This window comes from Diplotaxodon limnothrissa, linkage group LG16, assembly GCF_057381915.1.
Source record: "Diplotaxodon limnothrissa isolate DT_005_m linkage group LG16, D_limnothrissa_male_GT1.1, whole genome shotgun sequence".
Taxonomy (NCBI): Eukaryota; Metazoa; Chordata; class Actinopteri; order Cichliformes; family Cichlidae; genus Diplotaxodon; species Diplotaxodon limnothrissa.
In genome coordinates this window covers 3,099,291-3,125,259 of record NC_140611.1, presented here as the reverse complement: position 1 = coordinate 3,125,259, position 25,969 = coordinate 3,099,291, and the positions used below count along the sequence as shown (strand labels likewise).

General features: G+C 44.8%; 1 protein-coding gene across 1 annotated transcript in view; it reads right to left on the bottom strand.

Moving 5' to 3' along the window:
• The window catches only part of fer1l6 (fer-1 like family member 6), a 74,503-nt gene extending 48,783 nt beyond the window's left edge, over positions 1-25,720 (bottom strand). The window contains exons 1-7 of the mRNA XM_085374006.1: positions 25,645-25,720; positions 21,409-21,520; positions 20,497-20,551; positions 20,192-20,323; positions 20,015-20,077; positions 19,828-19,906; positions 571-727 (exon numbers count right to left, since the gene is read on the bottom strand). Coding sequence (XP_085230132.1) covers positions 571-727; positions 19,828-19,906; positions 20,015-20,077; positions 20,192-20,323; positions 20,497-20,551; positions 21,409-21,520; positions 25,645-25,720 — 674 coding nt within the window. The remainder of the gene's footprint in view (positions 1-570; positions 728-19,827; positions 19,907-20,014; positions 20,078-20,191; positions 20,324-20,496; positions 20,552-21,408; positions 21,521-25,644) is intronic.
• Between the last annotated feature and the right edge of the window lie 249 nt (positions 25,721-25,969).

Sequence of the window (25,969 nt, the reverse complement as noted above, 5' to 3'; positions counted from 1 at the left end):
AGTATGAGCTCAAACTGACATAGCCTACCTTGTGCACAGAGAAAGCAAAGGCCAGATGTGTTTTGTATTCATACCATCAGTGTGCAGTTGGCGCATTGTGTGCTTAGTAGATGATGGCTTGTGTGTACTGTTTGATACGGAAACACCATTTTTATGAAGGTGTGAAGAGTTAATCTAGCTGTGTTTGCTTTTGCAAGAGAACTACAATGTTTTGATGATTGGGTGACAGGTTTTCTTATTTGTGTGAAGAGTTTTGCAAAATTAGCCAATAGTTACAAAAAATGTGCTTAAGCAATCAGAAAAAACTGTAAGCCCTATGGGAGTGATATGGAAATCTAAAATAATTATGTGCATTATTATTTTAAAAAGTCCTGACTTTTCTTTCCAAGCTCCTTAGACTACCGTGACCTGGATGACTGAGAACCTTCACAGACATATTGAAAATGATATCTTGAAAACTGGATCCTAGACTGAAAACAAACAAACAGACAATTTATGTTTCTTTCTACGAAATCTACAAAAACATCGGGTCAGTTAAATTATGAATGACATTAAAAAGATGGTTCATACTTGTCTATCTGCTCCTCGGCATCACTTGCTTTTTGTCCTGGCTGCATGGTATCTCCCTTCGATGAAAGGCTGATGTCACACTTGATATAACCTTTGACCCCAGTGCTAATGTCACCACCTTCGGTTAGCATTGCCCACTTATTGATGAACTGGTGACCTACAGGAGTAAGGAAGAGACACTAGTGTGATTTATGAACAGGTAAATTCAATAAATGAAATTAAATCAATAATCTGAGAAATAAATGGTCTGTATTTGTATAGTGCTTTTCTAGTCCCTAAGGACCCCAAAGCGCTTTACACAACCTGTCATCCACCCATTCACACACACATTCACACACTGGTGATGGCAGCTACAGTGTAGCCACAACCACCCTGGGGCGCACTGACAGAGGCGAGGCTGCCGGACACTGGCGCCACCGGACCCTCTGACCACCACCAGTAGGCAACGGGTGAAGTGTCTTGCCCAAGGACTCAACGACCGAGACTGTCCGAGCCGGGGCTCGAACCGGCAACCTTCCGATTACAAGGCGAACTCCCAACTCTTGAGCCACAATCGCCCCGAACTATAACCAGACATGAGTCTGTGCCAAGTTGGCACAAACACATTTCTGTAGAAGATCACTTCATTAGAATTTGGCACTGAGTCTTGTTGTTGGTTTGTTTTTTGTGACAGTCAAACAGGTCAGAGTTCGTCACAAAGCAAACAGTTTTCAAAGGCTGCTTTGCCTTTATCTTGACCAATCTGCTAAAACTCTCCACTAGAAAAGCTACTTTACATACGCTATGTTGCCAAAATTATTCCCTCGTCTGTCTTCACACACCTATGAACTTGAGTAAATGGTCTGATTATCAGAGGTGGGACCAAGTCATTGTTTTGCAAGTCTCAAGTAAGTCTCAAGTCTTTATCCTCAAGTCTCAAGTCAAGTCTCAAGTAATGTCAGGCAAGTCAGAGTCGAGTCTCAAGTCACTGGTGTAAAAGTCCGAGTCAAGTCACAAGTCTGAAACTTTGAATTTCAAGTCCTTTCGAGTCTTTAAAAAAAAAAAACGAAAAAATAATGTTGCAGTTATGCTAAATGTAAATATTAGACCATGTAATTTTAAAATCTGTGTTTTTCTCAACACATGACAAAATAGTGAACTTAGAAAATATACACAAATTGTGAAATTGCACCTCTTTAAAATGCAGCTCAATTAAACCTAGCTCCAAGAATAATTTTCACCGACAGTTCTGAGATAAGCTGCATGTTATTCTTGGATGCGGTTGTAGGACCGGCTTTAAAATCGCATGACAAAAATATCATACACATTAAAAAAAACTGTATCACCAACGTAGCCTGGACAACATTTGCTAGTTAGATGAAGTCAGCTATCTCATCTTAGCATATTTATATGCATATTTATAATTATACGGTTCTTGGAGTGAGTGCATACACTCATGAAGTTTAGTAACTTCAGGTCACTGCAACAAGCCCAGGTACAGTTTACCGACGGATGGGTGCAGGACCTTGAAATGCAGCGTGTAGAACGAAAGACCATCGTACGTATCATAAGTTTACCAGTCTCACAAATTGTCGTCATAAATACACATTCCTTAACCGTTTATTAATAGGACCTTTGAGCTCAATGGTAATTAATTAGTAGTGGAAATAATTTCTGGTACCCATCACAGAAATGTAGCAGTGACAATAATACTGTATGCTGTAATCGTACTGGGCAATTAGTGATACAAAAAACCTGTTTTATCCTGTGAATAAAAGTATATGTTTTTGTCAATGTACCATAATAACAGAAGCGAAACGCAATATTGTGTCAGGACAATTCACTATTTATGCACAATAAACACAATAAACAAAGGAGCATAGCGCGACCATTTCTGTTCAGCGCCAGACTTGCTTGTAACCTATATCACTAATTATGTTATGAAAAATGACGCATTAACTACAACAGCAGACTGACCTTCGTGTAAATGCTTGGAGCAGACTAACCTGTGAGCTGGAGTGTTCTGGGACGTTATATTTGGTCTTTGAATGGCTGCGATCCAGGCCATCCGTCGCGTCTTTGTTACTTCGGAAACATGGCTGAACAATTTCTCTTCAGCGACGTAATCCGATAACAACCGATCTCTTTACCCGTCGGCTTCCCGTGGCTGTCATGCGACCAGCTATTGCAGTTAATAATACAACATCTTCTTGCCATTTTTGTGTTTCTTTTTATCGCTGTGTGACTGATTTCAATTGAAAGCCTGCGTGCGCTAGTACCGCTTGCCACGAGTTCCCAGAATCCTTTGCGGTTCTACCCGTGAATGACGTCACATTTCCAATCTCTATATAATATGCATGTTAAATTTTATATTTGGGGTAAAATATCAAGTCTTTTCAAGTAAACCGGTTCAAGTCCAATTCAAGTCCCAAGTCATTGGTGTAAAAGTCCAAGTCAAGTCACAAGTCTTACAACATTTTTTCAAGTCAAGTCTAAAGTCATAAAATTAATGACTCGAGTCTGACTCGAGTCCAAGTCATGTGACTCGAGTCCACACCTCTGCTGATTATTATATGGCTCTTTCCTGCTCTCTCGGAGCACTCCAAGAGCTTTACACATCATGTGTTTTTCACCCATTCATACAAGCACTTTTTTCTGTGCTGAAGTGCTTTCTATCTAACATCCGCACACACTGAGCAACTTGGTGTTAGTATCGTTCCCAAGGATATTTGGCATGAAGACCTGAGCAGCCAGTGAATGAAACACCACCCTTCCCTAAAGTCGATCATCTGTGCTACCGCGTGAGCTACATCCACCCTAAAGTGAGAGACATGCCATTCTAAAACCACAGGGCTTAATGTGGTGTTGGCCCAGCATTTACGTTGTACGTTCAAGATGGCGCCGAGTATGGCAGCCTCGTCGCGAGCTCCCCCAAGCAACGGCTTTCTTCTGTGTTTAATTTTACTTTTCCTTTATTTTTTCACGAGCAGCACTTGTCTCCTTGTGTACGACCGACAAACCTTACTGGACATAAAAGACGGTCTTCTTATAACTTTCCGGAGTTCAAGTTTTGCAACACGGACCCTCCGTTTGCAGACCCCCCATTCATCTCACCTGAGACGCCTTTGTTCTCTGGCCCTGGAGGCCGCAAACGCCGACGCAGAGGGAGAAGATCTGGCGTTCTGGTTCGACTGAGACGGCGCACTTACAGACCACCGTTACCCAGTTTATTACTGGCTAATATGCAGTCTCTGGAGAACAAGCTGTGCGAGCTTCGGGCACGGATCTCATTCCAGCGAGAGATGCGGGACTGCTGCGTGATCTGCCTCACAGAAACCTGGCTATCGGACAAAGTACCGGACTCCGCAATACAACTGCCGGGGTTCTCTGTGCACCGCGCGGACAGGTCACAGGATCTTACTGGGAAAAGCAGAGGCGGTGGTGTGTGTTTCATGATCAACAACAGCTGGTGTGATTATGTGAACGTGCACCCGGTCAAATCCTTCTGCTCACCGGACCTGGAGTACCCGATGATTAAGTGCCGGCCATTCTGGCTACCGAGGGAATTTACAGCAGTGATTATTACGGCTGTTTACATTCCCCCACAAGCCGACACTGACCGTGCACTCAGGGAACTGTACAGCGCGATCAGCAGCGAGGAAACCGCACACCCAGAGGCAGCGTTTATCACAGCCGGAGACTTTAATAAGGGAAACCTGAAGAAAGTCTCACCCAAACTCCACCAACACATCCATTTTAACACTCGTGGAGATCGGCTACTCGACCACTGTTACACCTCTTTCCGGGATGCGTACAAAGCCCTCCCCCGCGCTCCATTCGGCCAATCAGATCACTGCTCCATCCTGCTCCTGCCCGCCTACAGGCAGAAGCTGAAACAGGAAGCTCCAACCCGGAGGGCGGTGCACTGTTGGACGGACCAATCGGAGTCTGCGCTGCGGGACTGTTTTGATCACGCGGACTGGGAAATGTTTCACGTGGCCGCCAGAGACATTGATGAGTACACAGACTCAGTCTGTGGATTTATCAGGAAATGCGTGGAAGATGTCGTCCCATCCAGAACAGTCAAATCCTTCCCAAATCAAAAACCCTGGATTAACGGGGATGCACTGGCGGCACGGAACACCGCCTTTGCCTCCGCGAACACATCGGACTACAAACACGCACATTACCAACTCCGGAAGACGATCAAAGCAGCCAAACGTGAGTACAGGGACAGGGTGGAGCAACAGTTTGACAACCCTCGGAGTATGTGGCAGGGACTAAACACGATCACAGACTTTAGAGGGAAAACCAGCACACCGCAGACCACGGCCTCTCTGTGTGAGGATCTAAACGTATTCTACGCTAGATTCGACACAGCGAACACCATGAGACCGGACAGTGTGCGCACCGCGGATGACGTCAGTGCGCACACTGTGTCTGAGGAGGATGTGCGGAAGTGCTTCAGGAAGGTGAACGCACGCAAAGCTACTGGTCCGGACGGGATTCCCGGCCGCGTCCTCAGGTCATGCGCGGCTCAGCTGGCTGGAGTGTTCACGCACATCTTCAACCTTTCCCTCTCTCTGTCTGTAGTCCCAGCCTGCTTCAAAATGGCCACCATCGTCCCTGTACCCAAATCCTCCACCATCTCCTCATTGAACGACTGGCGACCTGTAGCCCTGACCCCCATCGTAAGCAAATGCTTCGAGAAGCTGGTCAGGGACTTCATCTGCTCTGCACTACCCGACTCACTGGACCCTCTACAGTTTGCATACCGCCACAACAGGTCCACTGATGATGCCATAGCCCTGACACTACATACTGCCCTGTCACACCTGGAGAAGAGAGACACGTATGTGAGGATGCTGTTTGTAGATTACAGCTCAGCATTCAATACCATCGTTCCCTCGAAGCTGGACAGGAAACTGCAGGATCTAGGACTGAGCAGCTCCCTCTGCAGCTGGATCCTTAGCTTCCTGTCTGACAGACGCCAGGTGGTCAGACTGGGCAGCATCACCTCATCCCCCATCACACTGAACACTGGTGCTCCACAGGGGTGTGTACTGAGCCCTCTCCTGTACTCACTCTACACCTACGACTGAGCCCCCGCATCCTCAGGACCTTCTATCACTGTGCCATTGAGAGCATCCTCACTGGATGCATCACCACCTGGTATGGCAACAGCACCGCCTACAACTGCAAAGCTCTCCAGCGAGTAGTGCGGTGCTCTGAACGGATAATTGGAGGTGAGCTTCCCTCCCTCCAAGACATCTACAGGAAGCGCTGCCTGAGGAAAGCGGGGAGGATCATCAAGGACTCCAGTCACCCCAGCCATAAACTGTTCAGACTGCTTCCATCAGGAAGGAGGTTCTGCAGCATCCGGTCCCGTACCAGCAGACTGAGAGACAGCTTTTTCCACCAGGCCATCAGACTGCTGAACACGTCATAGACACCTCAGCTTCACTACTGGAACTTCAACATTATGCACTCCACACTGTATATAAATGCCACTTGTTCTGCACATATTCAACTCTGTATATTTTATATATTTTATTATTATTATTATTATTATTATTATTATTTTTTTTTTACTATTTAATTTGTAAAAATGTGTATACACACACACACACACACACACACACACACACACACACACACACACACACACACGTAGGAAAATATTTAGTATACACAGTTTATACAGTATACACACAGTTTCAGGTTGGCCATTCTTGTATTTTGCTCGTTTGTGTTGTTGTGTTTGCACATCTCTGTTGCTTGTGGGGCTCGCACACAAGAATTTCACTCGCATGTGCTGTACCAGTGTGCCTGCACATGTGATGTGACAATAAAAGTGATTTGATTTGATTTGATTTGATTTGATTTACAGCTGTAACAGCTTCAGCTCTTCTGGGAAGGCTTTCCAGAAGAAATGTGTTTGTGTGAATTTTCTGGAACATTCTTCCAGAAGCACATTTCACTCTTAGTCCACAGGGGTTAATAGGATGTTGCTCAACCTTTCCAGCTACAATAGCTTCAACTCTTGTAGGAAAGCTTTCCACAGGGTTTAGGAGTGTTGAGGGTTACAGATGCTAACAGACTCAATAAACTAATCCACAGGGCCAGTAATGTTGTGAGCATGGAGCTGGACTCCTTTAAGGCGGTGTTGGAGAGGCGGATGTTGTCCAGGTGCTGGAGAGTGCCTCGCACCTACTCCATGATGTTTTTTCATTAGGTTTTACACTTTATAGTAAAATATGAATCATACAGGGGGGTCTGCTAGGGGGCGCGTTATGGAGTAGACGCGCAAACCACGAGGTCCCATTTATCTGTTAAATTACTTTATGGTTCACCTATTGTGGCCCAATTCAGAGATTTCTTAAGCTCTATTAAGAAAGTCAGCATTGTTTTAGCTGTTGTTCTTTCCGTCTTTTTGCCTTATCTCGAAGTGAAATGCCTCCTAAGCAGTCTGCTAAAGGAGTGCAGGCTAGCTGCTCAGGGACCGCTAGCAAAACTACCGTTGACCCAGCGACACTGCTAGCTTTCCGCGACATTGTCAAAGAAGTGATTCAAGAGGAAAATGACAACCTACGGGACGAAATTAAACGAGCCATTTCGCCCATCCAAACCACTCTTGACGAATGTACTGAGAAGTTGGGCGAACACGAAGAAGGCTTGAATAATCTGGACAAGCGGCTAGAAGTTATGGAGACATGTTTCGCAGATCTGAGTAACCAATACAAGAAGTTGCTGCTGAAAACTGACGACTTGGAGAATCGGGGAAGACGATGCAACTTGCGTATATTAGGAGTGCTGGAGGGAGCCGAACAAGGGAATCCCACTAAATTTGTTGCTGATCTGTTGCACGTTGTACTGGGTGGTCCCGGCGGTTTGGAGCAGGCTCCGATCCTGGACAGAGCTCACCGGGTGGCGGTTGCGCTGCCCACGGAGGGAGGGCGACCGCGGCCGTTCATTGTTCGCATTCATTACTACCAGGAAAAGGAGCGGATACAGCGCTTAGCCAGACAGAAAGGCCGGCTGGAGTTTCAAGGGAAGCAGATCTTCATCTTTCCTGACTACAGCGCCGACCTGGCCAGACGCCGGGCTGCTTTCAGCGAGGTGAAGGGACTACTACGGAAAAAAGACGGAGTTCGCTACGGTCTTCTTTATCCTGCCCGGCTTCGGATCTCGTTTAATGGAGAAACACAGGTATTCGACTCTCCTAAAGCAGTGAAAGATTTCATTGACTCCAAGTTTGAGTCATCTCCCGAATGACATTTCATAAGAACCACCGGGACTTTCATACCATCGTGACTATATTTTTGTCAATCAATAAACGGACGATCTTTGGTTTAGCTTAGTTTCATGTTCAATGTTCATTTAGAAATCTCAGATGTTGGTGAGTTTGCCCTTGTTTCCTGGGAGGTTAACTATATTCCAGTACTTGTCACTTAAAAGGGACTCCGGGGTCAGCTTTGATGAGAAGTGAAACAGGTCCGTTTTTCGGTTACGGGTAAATGCGACGTGGGAGTTTTTCTCTTTCCTTCTCTTAATTATTTTACTCTATTGTGTTGGACTTTGTGACTTTCTAATTTGAATATGTTTTGGACTACATGTGTGATTCATAGTTCAGATGCTTCTGCTCATGTGGGGCTGTGGTTATGAATAAGGTGATTGGGACTCTTAATAGAAGCAGGGGAGCTTTGGGAAATTGGTGTGTGTCGTTTGGGGACAACACTGAACACAGGGTGGTGGGTGGGAGGGACTTATCTACTTTTTCTTTTCCTTTTTTTTTTTTTTTTTTTTTTTTTTTGTTGTATATTATTTGCTCAGATTATTGTTAACAGCAACATTTCAGTGTACACCCATGATAGGATTGGTACTTGCGTTTGGAACCGCCTTTTTCATCATGTACTTATATGGTGATGACTTCTGTTGATGACACTTCAACTGCTGTGAGTAATGGCTGCCATGTTAACTTTATTAGTTGGAATGTGAAGGGATTGAACCACCCAGTGAAACGAAATAAGGTACTCTCTCATCTTCTTTATCTTAAAGTACATGTAGCGTTTCTTCAAGAAACACACCTTAAGCATACAGATCATGCCAGATTAAGACGAAATTGGGTTGGACAAATTTTTCATTCCAAATTCAATGGTAAAGCCAAAGGTGCAGCAATTTTGATTAATAAGAATACTCCGTTTATAGTCTCTCACACAATAGCTGACCCAAATGGTCGCTATGTAGTTGTGACAGGGTCCCTGTTTAATACTTCACTTATTTTAGCAAACGTCTATGCTCCGAATTGGAATGACTCAACTTTTTTCAATGACTTTCTTAATTCCCTTCCACAGATCAATACACACCAATTGATCCTTGGAGGTGACATGAATACTGTTATGGATCCAGTACTAGATCGCTCCTCAGATAAAAGACTTCCACTCCCTAAATCCTCATTAGTGTTACAGTCTTATTTACAAACCTATGGGGCTGTTGATGCGTGGCGATTTCTCTACCCCTCCACTAAACAATATTCCTTTTTTTCTGCAGTGCATCAAACGTATTCTCGTATAGACTACTTTTTTGTTGACAAAAAATTGCTTCCCAATATCAAGACTTGTAAATACAATAGCATAGTAATATCTGATCACAGTCCACTTGTTTTGGAACTCGGCTTCCCGGATGAACCCTTTGTGTACTCCTGGAGACTCAGTCCTCTTTCTTTGTCGGATAAGGAGTTTGTGGAATATCTTTCCAAACAAATTGATATCTTTATAAGAACAAACATTACGCCTGGCATGGCCTATAGTACGGTTTGGGAAAGCTTAAAAGCATTCTTACGGGGCCATATTATATCATACTGTTCATATACTAGAAAACAGAAACAGAAACGTCTTTCTGAATTGATACACCTTATTTCGCAATTGGATGAGCAACACTCTACAACCCCCTCTCCAGTTTTGTATAAACAAAGACTAACGTTACAGACTGAATTTAATTTAATCTCAACCCAGCAGTCAGTCTATGATTCTTAAATCTAGAGGAAGATGGTATGAGCACGGAGAAAAAGCATCTAAAATTTTAGCACATCAGCTTCGTAAATCAGAAGCAACTCGTATAATCCCTGAAATTAGGACTGAATCTGGACATGTCACCACTACACCACAAAAAATAAATGAGAGTTTCAAAGTATTCTATTCCAGTCTCTATGATTCTGAATCTTTAAACACGCCTGGACTGTTTGAGGCTTTTTTTGATGGAATGACAGTTCCGACTTTAACCTCGGCATTCAGAGACCAATTGGAGGAGCAAATTACAGTGGAAGAAATTAAATTGGCGATTAGCTCAATGCAGAATGGCAAATCCCCGGGTCCGGATGGGTATCCGGTTGAATTTTACAAGACCTTTAAAGACAGTTTATCACCTTTATTACGAGACATGTTCATTGAGTCATTGGTTTCAAAATGTCTTCCCCTAACGCTTCGACAAGCGACCATCTCACTCCTATTGAAGCCAAATAAGGATCCATTAGAGTGTTCATCATATCGTCCTATATCACTCTTAAATGTAGATTTAAAAATACTGTCAAAAACACTTGCTCTCAGGCTAGAGCAATATCTACCATTGTTAATTTCTCCAGATCAGACAGGTTTCGTGAAGGGTAGGCATGGTTTTTTCAACCTGCGCAGGTTTTTAAACATATTACACACCAAGTCAACTACAACCCCTGAAATTGCCTTATTACTCGATGCTGAGAAGGCATTTGACCGGGTGGAGTGGGATTATCTGTTTTATACTCTGCATAAATTTGGATTTGGCCCTAATTTCATTTCATGGATTCAGTTACTTTACTCCTCACCTATGGCACGTGTTAGAACAAATTCGTTATTCTCTTCTTATTTCCCACTTCTCCGTGGTACGAGACAAGGTTGTCCCTTATCCCCTCTTCTTTTTGCATTATCAATTGAACCACTGGCGATTAAACTGCGAGCTGACAGTTGCATTAAGGGCATCTTCAGAGGTGACCAGGAGCACAAAATATCCTTATATGCTGACGACCTCCTGCTGTATATGTCAGAGCCTTTATGCTCTCTTCCCCGTGCTCTTGCCATTTTTGAATGTTTTGGTAATATTTCAGGTTACAAGTTGAATCTGCATAAAAGTGAACTTCTCTGTGTCAACTCTATAGCCAGAAAGATTTCATTTTCAGGTTTTCAATTTAACGTTAACTACCTGAGGAAACTTCTTTGGATAAAATTATTAATATAAACGTTCATAAGAGAGGGGCGATTAAAGAAATCTATGCTATACTATTAGATCTTCAATCTCCTTCTCTCTCCATCCTTAAAGCACAGTGGGAGAAAGACCTTGGGATGACTATAACAGATGAGCTCTGGCAATCTTTTCTCCAGAGGGTACACTCTTCTTCGATATGTGCCAGGCATGGGCTCCTTCAATTTAAGGTCCTACACCGATTACATATCTCCAAGGAAAAGTTAGCCAAGTTCTATCCAGGAGCTGACCCTCTGTGTAACAGATGTAAAGCAGAAACAGGTTCGCTCCTTCATACCTTTTGGACATGCCCCAATCTTCATATCTATTGGGTGTCTATATTTAACACTGTCAGAGATGTATAACGTTAAATATGAGCCTTCTGCTCTAACGGCTATCTTTGGGGTGATACCTCAAGACATCACTTTGCCAAAATGCTATTCGAATTCTATTGCCTTTGCTTCACTTATCGCAAGGCGCCTTATACTTTTAAGATGGAAGCAGGAAGCTCCTCCCACACATGAACAGTGGCTTGCGGAGCTCATGAGGTTTTTACATTTAGAAAAGATGAGATATACACTGGCAGGTTCAACCACCAAATTTCTTAGGGCATGGCAGCCATTCTTGATGTACATGGAAACATTTAAAATGACCACCTTATCATGACCAGATACCATATCTCTATATCGCTATCATAGCTAACTGTACGCTGAATGTCCCTTATACATTTTATTTTTCTATTTGTTTGTTGTTGTTTGTTTGTTTTTTGTTGTTTTGTAGGGGTTTCTTTGGTTTGTTTGTTTGTTTTTTCCTTCTCTATTTCTGTTATCTTTTGGGGTATTGTAAATACTGAACAGCAAACTACTGTATGTTCAATGTTTTGTTGTTAACATGCTGCTGTGACTGAAAATAAAATTTATAAAAAAAAAAAAATGAATCATACATATTTAATCTCTGTAATATTCTGGATATTTATAATTGAGCTACTTGTATATATTAGAGCTATTTCTTATATTTTATAATGTTGTAATACTTCAATTCAATTCAATTCAATTTTATTTATATAGCGCCAAATCACAACATAAGTCGCCTCAAGGCGCTTCATAGATACAGAGAAAAACCCAACAATCATATGACCCCTTATGCGCAAGCACTTTGGCAACAGTGGGAAGGAAAAACTCCCTTTTAACAGGAAGAAACCTCCGGCAGAACCAGGCTCAGTGAGGGGCGGGGCCATCTGCTGCGACCGGTTGGGGTGAAAGAAGGAAGACAGGATAAAAGACATGCTGTGGAAGAGAGACAGAGATTAATAACAGATATGATTCAATGCAGAGAGGTCTGTTAACACATAGTGAGTGAGAAAGGTGACTGGAAAGGAAAAACTCAATGCATCATGGGAATCCCCGGCAGCCTACGTCTATTGCAGCATAACTAAGGGAGGATTCAGGGTCACCTGGTCCAGCCCTAACTATATGCTTTAGCAAAAAGGAAAGTTTGAAGCCTAATCTTAAAAGTAGAGATAGTGTCTGTCTGGGATCGAAATGGAACGAGGCGCAACCTCTCACAACGAACGTAATATGGTCAACACCTTGGAGACGCTTGCAGCTGCTGTGAAGGCTCAAAACAACACCATTGAGCGTATGAGGGGAAACATCAGAGAAAGGCCTGCTCAAAATGAGACCCTTGAGCGACAGTTGGAAAACATCGCGGAACGGATCACTGCAGTTGTGAGGTCTCAGAATCAAAAGAACGATAACACCATGGAACAGAAGTTTGATACCATCATGGGGAGGCTCGCGACTCTCCAACGGGAGATCGAGAGGCCAGTGTCGGAGTGTTAAAGAGCAGCCTGAAAAATTCTCCTGGGCTGCTCGCATGAAATTAACAAAACCAACATAAACATTGCGGATCCCCATCACGGCGCCAGCTGCAGGCCCAAGGCTGGAGCCGAACAATCACTCCCTGATAATGACTGTGTTACGGCTATTCTTCCCATCCCATGCAAGGACACCTGGATTGGCTGGAGGACTGTTTACTTAGCCTGATAGGCCAAAGGACACTGTCTCAGCTAAACTATGGACACGCACACACACACACTTACACTGATAAGCACTCACTCATCCCCCCTCCCTTTCCAAACGCCTTCGATGCTTGTGCCCTACCGGGGAAGATAGCAGTCAACTGGACCAGCACAGATGCTGCAGGACCGGATGCGCTGTCTACACCGGCTCTCTCTTACCCTTTACCCGCCCCTGTTGCTTGTCTTGTGTTTCTATGGTGTATTGATAGTCATGTGCTTTGTGCTGAGGTGTTTTTTCAGTTATCAAACTGTTCTCCCACTAGGAGCTCAGTCTGAGTGGAGTTTTTTTTCTCCTCCTCTTACCTCATGTAGTGTATTTTCGTTGTTTTTTCCTGGATTTTTTCCATGAATAAAGTATTCTGATTCTGTCTCCTGAATCCAAACTGGAAGCTGGTTCCACAGAAGAGGGGCCTGAAAACTGAAGGCTCTGCCTCCCATTCTACTTTTAAATACTCTAGGAACAACAAGTAGGCCTGCAGAGCGAGAGCGAAGTGCTCTAATAGGGTGATATGGTACTACAAGGTCATTAAGATAAGATGGGGCCTGATTTGTCATGGTCCCTGTGCCTGCCCAGCCGGCCTCACAAGGCTACACTTGTGTTTTTGCTTTTTCTCTCTCTCCCCTACCTCTCTGCCTGGGCGGAGCTCACAGCTGGCTCCCACCCTTGGCTCACACAGCTGTTGGCGATCGGCTGATTACCGATCTACTATTTGAGGCTGGGTCACAGATCCTCTCATCGCTGGATGATTGAGCTACTGACGTTAGTCTTTCTTTTGGTCTTATACCTTTACGCCCTACCTTCGTGATTTGTGAGTGATTTCTCCCTTCCCTATTCCAGTTTATCTTCCCGGACCTGTGACCTCCCCGCGGTACGGACGTGTGTGAGTCGGATGTGAGGACGTGAGCGAGCGTGAGAGAGAGAGCCTTCCCCTAATCCCCTGGAACCCTGGACTTTCCCCGTCACTGTATATAGTATTGCACTGGTGTGTAAATAAATCGTGTTCTGATACGTCAACCTGCTCTGCGCTTGAGTCCCTGCTTTCAGTTTGTGACAGAATCATCCAGCCAGGAAATGGACTCAGCAGACTCGGCGGCCTCCACTCCCACTCTCGCCACCCTGGCAGCTATGCTGGAGCGACACGAGCAGATGTTTGTTCATCTCCGTGGCGAGATCGCTGCTCTCACTCAGGCTGTGGCCCAACGAACACCCCTGCCGGCAACTCCACCTGCCGTCGCTCCTCTCCAGGAAGCCTCGGCCTCCGCAGTAAGTGCCACACCTCCTGCTTCTTCACTTATCCAATCTAACAGATTTCTACCCACACCGAAAGCTTTCTCCAGAGAAATTGATAAGTGTGCTGGCTTCCTCACTCAATGTGCCCTTCAGTTTCGTCAGCAACCGCAAGCTTTCGCTAATGATGGTGATAAGATTGCATATATATTTCAGCTACTCCAGGATCGGGCTCTGATTTGGGCTCAAGCTGTGCTTCACGCCAACCCTGAAATAACGTATTCTGACTTTCTGGATAAGTTCAAAGGCGTCTTCGACAGAAAATCCACCACGCTCACAGCCGGCCAGCGCCTGCTCGCGCTCAAACAAGGCAAGCGGAGTGTGGCTGATTTCTCTATTGACTTCCTCACCTTGGCTGAACAGACAATGTGGGGGGAGGAGGCTCCTAAGAGCACTTTGCTTTCTAATGTTAACGAAGAAATAAAGAAAGAACTGATGCTTCGTGAACTGCCTTCTTCCCTAGACGCGCTTATGACTCTGTGCGTCCGGTTGGATGACCGCGTGCGCGCACACCGGAGCGCACACACACGGACGGGACAGGAATCACTGGAGTATCACGGGGCCTCTCCTGCCGGCCGCGGGCCGCGCGACTCCGACACCTGTGATGAGGAGGAGCCCATGCAGCTTGGACGCTCGCGGCTGACGCCTGCAGAGCGCCAGCGCCGTCTGGCCGCCGGTGAGTGCGTCTATTGCAGCTGTAAGGGTCACTCTGTCTCCTCGTGCCCGACGCTGGCAAAAGGGCGCGCTCACCAGTGATTGAGAGGGTGCTGGTGGGCGATCTGTCTAGTAAAAACCCTCTCCCCAGACTTCTCTTACCAGCCAAACTTCGAGTACAATCTGTTTTTCACTCGCTTTCAGTACTCATTGACTCTGGGGCTGAGCAGAACTTTATTGACACCTCGCTCGCTGCCAAACTGAACATCGCCTTGGAGCCCTTGTCGTGCCCTCTCCGCGTGCACGCGCTCTCTGGTCACCGCCTGCCCGATATCACTCATGTCTCGGAATTCCTTTCGCTGTCTCTCTCGGACAATCACATGGAGAGGATTTGTTTCTTTGCATTCACGGCTCCGCTCACCCCGCTGGTTCTCGGTCACCCCTGGCTGGTGCTCCATAACCCGCACATTGACTGGGAGAAAGGTGACATCCTAGGTTGGAGTGTGAATTGTCACATGTCTTGCCTTCGGGCGGCCACGTCACCCGTTCCGCTTCTGCCCTCTGGTTCGCCGTCCGACCCCCCGGATCTTTCGGCGGTCCCGCGGGTCTATCATGACTTGCGAGGCGTGTTCTGCAAGGATCGGGCGCGGTCCCTTCCCCCCCACCGCCCGTATGACTGCGCTATCGATCTCCTTCCGGGGGCTCCGTTGCCGTCTAGCCGCCTGTACAGCCTCTCCCAGCCGGAGCGGGTCGCTATGGAACGTTACATCTCTGAGTCGCTTGCTGCGGGCTTGATCCGTCCCTCCTCCTCCCCGGTTGCGGCTGGGTTCTTCTTCGTGGACAAGAAGGATGGTTCGTTGCGCCCGTGTATCGATTATCGGGGCCTTAATCTGATCACTGTCAGGAACAGGTATCCTTTGCCGCTGCTTTCCTCTGCTTTTGAGCTGCTCCAGGGCATGACTGTTTTTACTAAGCTGGACCTGCGCAACGCCTACCACCTGGTTCGCATCAGGGAGGGGGATGAGTGGAAGACGGCCTTCAATACTCACCAGGGGCACTTTAAGTACCTTGTTATGCCCTTCGGCCTCACCAACGCTCCCGCGGTTTTTCAAACCATGGTGAACGAGGTGCTTCGTGACTTTGTTAATCGCTGTGTCTTTGTGTACTTGGATGATATTCTCATCTTTTCTAAGACGCTCGCGGAACATCAGGTGCATGTGAGACAGGTCCTGCAACGCCTCTTGGAGAACCGGCTGTTTGTGAAGGGGGAGAAGTGTGAGTTCCACGTGCCTGCAGTAGCTTTCCTGGGCTATATAGTTGCGAGGGGAAATCTACGGACTGACCCTGGAAAGGTGCGTGTGGTGGTTGAATGGCCTGTTCCTCCTGATCGCCGCCAACTGCAACGTTTTCTGGGATTCGCTAATTTCTACAGGAGATTCATTCGCGATTTTAGTAGGATCTCCCTCCCTCTCACTAAACTCACCTCTCCGAAGGTTCCTTTTCAGCGGGATCCTGCCACTCAGCGAGCCTTCGCCCAGCTCAAGGAGAGGTTTTCCTCGGCACCCATCCTCCGGCAACCGGACCTCACACGGCAGTTCGTGGTGGAAGTCGACGCTTCTGACTCCGGGGTGGGGGCGGTTCTCTCGCAACAAGAGGACGGTAAGCTTCACCCGTGTGCTTTCTTCTCTCGCCGTCTCTCGCCCGCAGAAAGCAATTACAACGTCCGGGATCGGGAACTCTTGGCCATAAAACTCGCCCTGGAGGAATGGAGACATTGGCTGGAGGGAGCTGCTCACCCGTTCATTGTTTGGACGGATCACAAGAACCTGGAGTACATCCGTTCGGCCAGACGTCTCAGTTCTCGGCAAGCCAGGTGGGCATTGTTCTTTGCTCGCTTTGATTTCACCACCACCTACAGGCCAGGATCTCGCAACGTGAAGCCAGACGCCCTGTCCCGGCAGTTTTCCACCACGGAGGAGGAGTCGGACCCCGAACCCATTCTGCCGGCGGCCTGGGTGGTTGGAGCCGTTTCCTGGGAGATTGAATCCCTCATTCAGGAGGCACAAGAGACTGAACCGGATCCTGGTACTGGCCCGACTGGCCGCCTCTTCGTCCCCTCGGCGGTCCGCTCCCAGGTACTCCAGTGGGCTCACACTGCTCGTTTCTCATGTCACCCCGGGGTCCTCCGCACCCTGTCCTTCCTTCGACGCTACTTCTGGTGGCCCACCATGGCGAGGGACGTCAGGGAGTTTGTGTCCGCCTGTCCGACCTGCGCCCAGAACAAGCGGTCAAACCAACCGCCGTCGGGCCGTCTTCTGCCTCTCCCTACGCCGGCCCGACCATGGTCACACATCGCTCTAGACTTCATCACTGGACTGCCTCCCTCTGCAGGTTACACCGCTATACTAACTATCATCGACCGTTTCTCTAAGGCCGCACACTTTGTCGCCCTTCCTAAACTCCCTACTGCTCTGGAGACGGCTCGGCTCCTCACCTCACATGTGTTCAGGCTCCACGGGATCCCTGAGGACATCGTCTCGGACAGAGGACCACAATTCACTTCCCGAGTATGGAAGGAATTTTGCACCGCGCTGGGAGCCAAGGTCAGCCTCTCTTCCGGTTTCCACCCGCAGAGCAACGGACAGTCCGAACGGGCTAACCAGGAGTTGGAAGCTGCCCTCCGGTGTGTTGCCTCCCACAATCAATCAACCTGGAGTGAACAGCTGCCATGGATTGAATACGCCCACAACAGCCACACCTCCGCCGCCACGGGCAGGTCACCCTTTGAGGCATCCCTGGGCTACCAACCACCCCTGCTCCCAGCTGTCGAAGGTGAGCACTCTGTCCCCTCTGTTCAGGCTCACCTCCGCAGGTGCCGCCGGGCCTGGCGTGCTACTCGGGCCGCTCTACTCCGCACTAAGGAGCGCAACAAAGCCCTCGCTGACCGCCACCGGACACCGGCCCCTGAATACTCCGTCGGTCAACAGGTATGGCTGTCTACCCGTTTTGTGCCGTTACGGACAGAGTCTAGGAAGCTGTCACCTCAGTTCATTGGCCCCTTTCCCATAGACTCCATTGTCAACCCTGTGTCCGTTCGCCTCAAGCTGCCACGTACCATGCGGATACTGTTGACCATAATATCCTATTAGAGCGTTAGAACATGCTGTAGGTATTACAGGTACTGCACTGCAGTGGTTTGTATCATATCTATCTAATAGACTCCAGTTTGTGCATGTAAATGGAGAGTCCTCTTCACACACTGAGGTTAATTATGGAGTTCCACAGGGTTCAGTGCTAGGACCAATTCTGTTTACATTATACATGCTTCCCTTAGGCAGCATCATTAGAAGACATAGCATACATTTACACTGCTATGCAGATGACACCCAGCTCTATCTGTCCATGAAGCCAGATAACACACACCAATGAGTTAAACTGCAGGAATGTCTTAAAGACATAAAGACCTGGATGGCCGCTAACTTTCTGCTTCTTAATTCAGATAAAACTGAGGTTATTGTACTCGGCCCTGAAAATCTTAGAAATATGGTATCTAACCAGATTCTTACTCTGGGTGGCATTACCTTGGCCTCCAGTAACGCTGTGAGGAACCTTGGAGTCATTTTTGACCAGGACATGTCCTTCAATGCACATATTAAACAAATATGTAAGACTGCTTTCTTCCATTTGTGCAACATCTCTAATGTTAGAAATATCCTGTCTCGGAGTGACGCTGAAAAACTAGTTCATGCATTTATTACTTCCAGGCTGGGCGACTGTAATTCATTATTATCAGGAAGTCCTAAAAACTCCCTGAAAAGCCTTCAGCTAATCCAAAATGCTGCAGCAAGAGTCCTGACAGGGACTAGAAAGAGAGAGCAGATTTCTCCTGTTTTGGCTTCCCTTCATTGGCTTCCTGTTAAATCCAGAATTCAAAATCCTGCTCCTCACATACAAGGTCTTAAATAATCAGGCCCCATCTTATCTTAATGACCTTGTAGTACCATATCACCCTATTAGAGCACTTCGCTCTCGCTCTGCAGGCCTACTTGTTGTTCCTAGAGTATTTAAAAGTAGAATGGGAGGCAGAGCCTTCAGTTTTCAGGCCCCTCTTCTGTGGAACCAGCTTCCAGTTTGGATTCGGGAGACAGACACTATCTCTACTTTCAAGATCAGGCTTCAAATTTTCCTTTTTGCTAAAGCATATAGTTAGGGCTGGACCAGGTGACCCTGAATCCTCCCTTAGTTATGCTGCAATAGGCGTAGGCTGCCGGGGATTCTCATGATGCATTGAGTTTTTCCTTTCCAGTCACCTTTCTCACTCACTATGTGTTAACAGACCTCTCTGCACCGAATCATACTTGTTATTAATCTCTGTCTCTCTTCCACAGCATGTCTTTATCCTGTCTTCCTTCTCTCACCCCAACCAATCACAGCAGATGGCCCCGCCCCTCCCCGAGCCTGGTTCTGCTGGAGGTTTCTTCCTGTTAAAAGGGAGTTTTTCCTTCCCACTGTTGCCAAAGTGCTGCTCATAGGGGGTCATATGATTGTTGGGTTTTTCTCTGTATCTATGAAGCGCCTTGAGGCGACTTTTGTTGTGATTTGGCGCTATATAAATAAAATTGAATTGAAGTTAATTGTGGAATATTTAGTAGTGAGGAAATTTCATGACTGGACTTGTAGCACAGGTAGCATCCTATCACCTGACCTCACAAGGGACTATACTGATGCAAATTAGCTTTAGCTAACTTTGGTAAAATGCACTGAACAGCAACATTTGTGTTAATATTGTACATTAATACTTTCTTAAATAACATTAATTAAGTAATATTGATAATCACATCTCACACTGGAATTTACTGAGAACGGGTTGTTCTAAGTTGTTTTCTAATGTTTGTAGTCTCCATGCTGATAACTGAATTCCGTTATTTGGACTGGTGTGTATGATACGTTTGGCAACATATTGCATATTAAAAATTTAGGATACCTGGCTGTTTGTAGACTGTCCACACATCTAACTTAAAGGATCCGACAGAGAAACTCCTCAGCATTTTAGAGTGTAAAACCTGGAGAGAGAATGAAGGCAGAATTAAAATTACTTAAAAGCTAAACTGTGGATTTTTGAACCAATCGTTTAGGGATGCCAGAAACGTTTCGCTGCAGTCTTTACCCACCGTCAGCTTGATCACTTTGTCGAAGAAGACATCTTTGAGGGCAAAAAAGTCAAACACGAAATACTGATGGAAAGAAATGACAGGACAGGGTGACAGATTGTGTTAATGCACAGTAAACTATTGTACTGATGCACAGCTGGTTCAAATGGGTTCTTTTTGTTTATTTTTATTTTTTACCTCATTGTAAAAAGGAGCATTGGTTCCTTCCTTGACTGATGTCTGTTTCTTCTCATCACCAATCTCTATCACTATGCTCGGGTCAATGTTTTCCCCCACAAGCTGTCTGGCCTCTGTGATATTAATGGCAATCTATGAGCCAGATAAACAATAGCATGTGTTATTAGAGCATGTGTTCCCATCAGGGTTAAGACAATTGTCCAGTTTACATACAACTGAAAATATGAAATACCAGCACTCACATTTCTCAGTACATTAAAAGAAACACATCTAGTAGACTACCAGCGAATTGTGGATGCGATTACCTGGAAGCTCTGGGGTTTCGCTTCACTGTCCTGAATGCGAGTATTCAGTTTGGACCTATGGAAAGAGAGTCAGAGACAAATGAGGTTATTGCTAGTAGAGAAACACAGTTCAGGTGTATTTAGGCACACGGTTACTTCTCTAGTTGGCTATTGTTTCTACAATTAAATATTACAGTGAAGGAAATAATTATTTGATCACCTGCTGAATTTTTAAGTTGGCTTACTTCCAAAAACTTAAAAATTTTCAATTTTTATAGTATTTTCATTTTGATGGAGAAGGACATCAACCAAAACTCCAAAAAAATAAATGTAAAGTAAAGTCTTTGATCAATCTTGAAATGGAGGCTAAAAGACTCCAGTGTTATCCTCTGTGCTGTTGCAAGCTGGGCAGCACATTGAGGGTCACTAAGATACTCAAAAAAACGGATCCTTAAGGACAGTAACCCTTTGGAGTGTGGAGCTGGACTCTCCAACAGCGGTGCTAGAGAGGGCAATGTTGTCCAGTCCAGCAGCTTTCAAGACGTCTACAGGAGAGAGTATCTGTAGAGCGAGGAGTCGGCTAAAACCCCTCCTGAGATGGATGCAAACCTGGTGACCAACTACAAGAAACACTGTACCGCTGTGCATACCAACAATTTATAACTTTTATGTTATACAATGAAACTACCATAAAATTAGAGACTGTTCGTTTCTTTCTCAGAGAGCTAACTTATCAATTCACTGGGAGAGGAAAGGATTATTTCCCCCATTGTCGGGTTCATAACATCTTCTTTTATTGACCCAGTTCCAACCCCAAAATGTTGTTACCACCAGTCACCACTGACGCATAATATTTTCCTAGAAGTGTTACCATGGAAACACCTGTGTAGACAGAGATAATCTGATTGGTACTGTAAGCATGAAAACTCGTACCTGTTAGTGTTCGGGATTGTTCTGGTTCTTGCTGCAGATTGTTTTGGTTTATCGTCAGTGTTTTCTCCCTCCAGTAGGAGAGAAGCTTCAGGAGCGGCCTCCACCTCAATGTCTATAAGCATAAACAAACAATTTCAGGATTCTTTCCTGACTGAAAAGATCTTAAAGGCCAGTCAGTAGTGATAGTTTGGTGGAATTGTGTGTACATGAAAAATGCGCAACCATGCGCATATACTGTTTTTGCATGAGTGCCCCCATCCCCTTTCCTTTGTCTCTGGCCACATGTCTTTATTAGTTTATTGTAATGCTTTAATTTGATTCAGTTCTGCTGCCTATTATTCAATTAATTTAGTCTTTTTCAAAAATAACCCTAAAGCTCCTCTTGGTATTTTCAACTCCTTCTTATTTTTGTAATTCATTTGTGGATCTTAAACGTCTCAGGTTTTCAAGTTTTGCATCTGTTCAAAATGTAAGTGAAAAAATTAAAATGGGTTTATTCTTCTTGAAAGTAACGTTGTGCTAATCTGTTTATTTACATGGTGTAAACGTCTGATGTGAGCATTGTTTCCAAAAGTTAAAGTAACACTCACTTAAATTTAAGTCCAGACGTTATCACATAGAGCAACATACACATTACAGTAACTAAATGTGTAACCCTGCTGAAGAAGCTGACGACTCAGAGCAACAAGGAGCGAGATCCAGCTATCGTGAAAGGCATGTAACTGAAAAGGGCAAAGAAATGAAGGAATATGAGGCAAAGAAAAATGACATGTCATTGTGCAAATTTTAAATTAATTTTAAAATAATTTAAATTTTGAACTCAATCTATTACTTTTGGATTAGCTCAGTACCACGATTCATTAGATAATTTAGATTTTCCTAAAGGTGAAGTGAGTATATTTCTTTTCTATTCTTTTTAATGCTGGATCAAGAAGGCAGCCATCACCCATCTTTAACGCACGCAAGATGACAGGAAAGATACGCACATAAAAGTCACAGTAGTACAAGAATTTCCAAGTAGAAGAGAGTAAACATCAGACAGTGGTTATTGTAGTGCTACCATACACATCAGTCACTGTAATGTTGGCTTGTGTATGTGTCTTATTTATAGCTGAGATATATACTGTGAAGAGCAGATGATAATGAAATCCTCCTCAAACCACTTGTAACACACAGTTAATTCTGAAACTGAAACATGAATGTGACAACTACTTTTTAAAAAGGAATTTAGGAGAAAAAAACCTCATAATTAACTCATTCACTGCCAGCCATTGGCAGTGAATGAGTTAAACCCATTGACTCATTCACTGCAATTGACGGCTATAGACGTCAATGGCAGTGAATGAGTTAAAAACCATAACACTAGATTTGTTATAGTAATTCAACTCCCTACTTACTGAGTTTAAAGCTGCCTGTCATGGTACTGAAATAGACAAGAAACATGTTTTGAGATGGATTTTATTTGATTGTTAATTTGAAACCTAAACGGAGTTTGTGCATCTGTTTTATTTATAAAAGACCAAAAGCTGCTGCACACGTTTTTAATTATTGAGCTCTGTCTCTCTGCGTGTGAGTGTGTTTACAATGTGATGTTCAGATGTGTGTTAATCAAACAGTTTATAAAAAATATCAGCAGGTTATGGCCTTGAATGGAATATGTGTAAAGGTCTGTTTTTCGTTTATTGATATAAGCCTGTACAGCTACAGCTAGTGTCCAGTAGAGGGCTCTGTCGCTTAGTTAGTGGCAAGCTGCACTTCAAGCTCAGACCGCATTTTGTGGTGCACATGTGCCGGTAGGCAGCTCTCAATGAAGCGCGAAGCAGCGTGATACCGAACTCTCGCGACATTAACACATTGCAGCCCTTGGAACTAAAAGATGTATTTTGTATTTCTGTTTAGTTTTCACGGTGTATTGGCACACCTCAGCACTGTTAGATTCTGAATGAATCTTGAAGTGGAAATATTCCTTGGTCTGGGGGACTGCTACAGTGAAAACTCAGTCGCTGAGTGAAGGCTAGTTGCTAACCCCATGCCAGATGAGTGCAGCCTGTCGAGCAGGGTCCGTGTGTCAGCTGTGAGAGACTTTTACACCAGTCAAGATCATCATTCGTTGCCTTCCTCTACTTTGAACTCTGATGGTCACCTTACAAAGGTGCAGGTATTACACCCATTAAGGACTTTGCTGATAACAAAGTTACAAAGTTAAAATGTCTGCACACTAATTCAGAGTTACTTTCCTTAAATATTTTTGTGGTGTACAGCCTTAAAGTCTGTGAAGACTCATCCAGGTCATCGTAGTCAAAGGAGCTTGCAAAGAAAAGCGTTTGGACTTCTTTAAGTTGCTTGAAGACGTTTCACCTCTCATCCAAGAAGCTTCTTCAGTTCTAAGGTCAAATGGTGGAGAGTCCCAGATATAAACCTAGTGGGAGTTTCCCCCCACAGAGGGACAAAAGGACCCCTGATGATCCTCTAATCGCCTGAGCCAAGGTGGGAAACTGGGTGTGGGTCACAATCAGCCAGAGTTTCGGGTGAGTTCATTGTGAAACCTGGCCCCACCTTATCATGCGAATTCCTGAGGTCAGATGGCCCAGGATGTGAGTGGGCGTTAAGGCGTCTGGGGAGGGATCTCAAAACTGGATTATAGATGGCAGACAGTTGGTGTCATAAGCCCCGCCCTCTGTTCAAAGATGGTCGCTCACAGTGGACATAGATGCTTCTTTCACTCCTCTTTCAAACCCTCTGTCCTCTCTGTCCAAAATGTGAACATTGGCATCCTCGAAGAGTGTCCTTTATCCTTAAGATGCAGATGGACTGCTGAGTCTTGTCCTGTGGAGGTGGCTCTTCTGTGTTGTGCCATGCGCTTGTGAAGTGGCTGTTTGGTCTCTCCAATGTAGAGGTCTGGGCATTCCTCGCTGCACTGTACAGCAAACACCACATTGTTAAGTCTGTGTTTTGGTGTTTTGTCTTTGGTGAACCAGTATTTGTCTGAGCGTGTTGCTGGGATGTCGTTCACATTTTTGGAGGTGAAACGTCTTCAAGCAACTCAAAGAAGTCCAGACGCTTTTCTTTCCAAGCTCCTCAGACTACGATGACCTGGATGACTGAGAACCTTCACAGTTCTCTTGATGTTATATACGTTGTTCTAGCTTTTAGTTTCAGTCACTGTCTTTCCTGTGTTCCGTGTTTCGTATCCAGGCAGTCGCGTCTCTGTGTATACGTCATGTTTTAACATGTTCTATGTAAGTGTGTTCAGTTCAAGGTTCAAGGTTCAAGGTTCTTTATTTGTCACATGCATAGTTATACAAGTATAACACACAGTGAAATGTAGCCTGACACGCTCCTCGACATGTGCAAAAAAATTGGGGGGGGGTGTAGAGGAAAAACATTATATATATATATATATATATATATATATATATGTAGTATATACATTGGGTGAATGTAAGTTTTGCTTCCCCTTTGTCCTGTTATGTCCAATTAGTCCCAGCGGTGTTTCTATCTGTTCCCTATCGTCTGGTTATCCGGTGTATTTAAGTCCTCAGTCTTCCCCCGTTTCTTGTCACATCCTCATTAGCTGTGTGTTCCTCGCTCATCATGTTTTATCATGTCATGTCATATCCTCACTTTTTAGGTCATTTTTCCTAGTTTGAGTTTTTGTTTTATTTCTACTGCTCGTGTGCTGTGTTTCTCAGTTTGCTTTTGCCAGTGAATAAAAGCTGTTTGGGTCCAACCTCTGCCTGCCACACAGCAAACCTTGATAAATAGAATTGTGCTAAAGGTTGCTTTATAACATTCAGGATGTGTATCGTGTTTTTAAAAAGTAACTATTTAATAATATAACTAATTAATTTTGAAAACAAGTAGTCAGTAAAGTAGCAGGATTACTTCCTTTGAGAAATAATAAGTAATTAGTAACTAATTACTATATAAGTAACTTGAGTGAGGGAGCCCATTAGGACCAAACTGGCTCTGGATTCATGATTTCAAGTAAAAAGTATAATGAGCATGAAAAGTTCTTCATTCAACAGTTTTTAAGTATTTATTAGTTTTATGAAACTTTGCATTAATATCACTAAGATGTTTATATGCTTTATATATGTTAATGTAAGGTCATCTACAGCACGACATCATATTTTTAAGGATGTTGTGTGTTTGAGGCAGTGTGTGTGTGTGTGTGTGTGTGTGTGTGTGTGTGTGTGTGTGTGTGTGTGTGTGTGTGTGTGTTGCAGGCCTTACCTGTGGCTCCCCTGTTTGCCAGAACCAGATCTTCATTGTCTTTCTTCTTCTTCTTCTTCACTTTCAGGCCAAACATTTTTTTGGGCTTTCTGCTCACAGGAGAGTAGACCTTTCATGTAGTCAGGACTTATTTTTACCCTTATCAGCTTTATCTTTATGTTGAAATGCAGGTCAGCTAATAAACATGAGAGCACAGACAAAGGAAAAGCCAGATACATCTTTGTGTCTGATCCCTTTTTTTAACCTTTTAACATCCAACAGGTCACTGGCAACATATAATTGTATGTTATTGTTAATTTATTGAGTAAAATAACTCAGTTTTAAG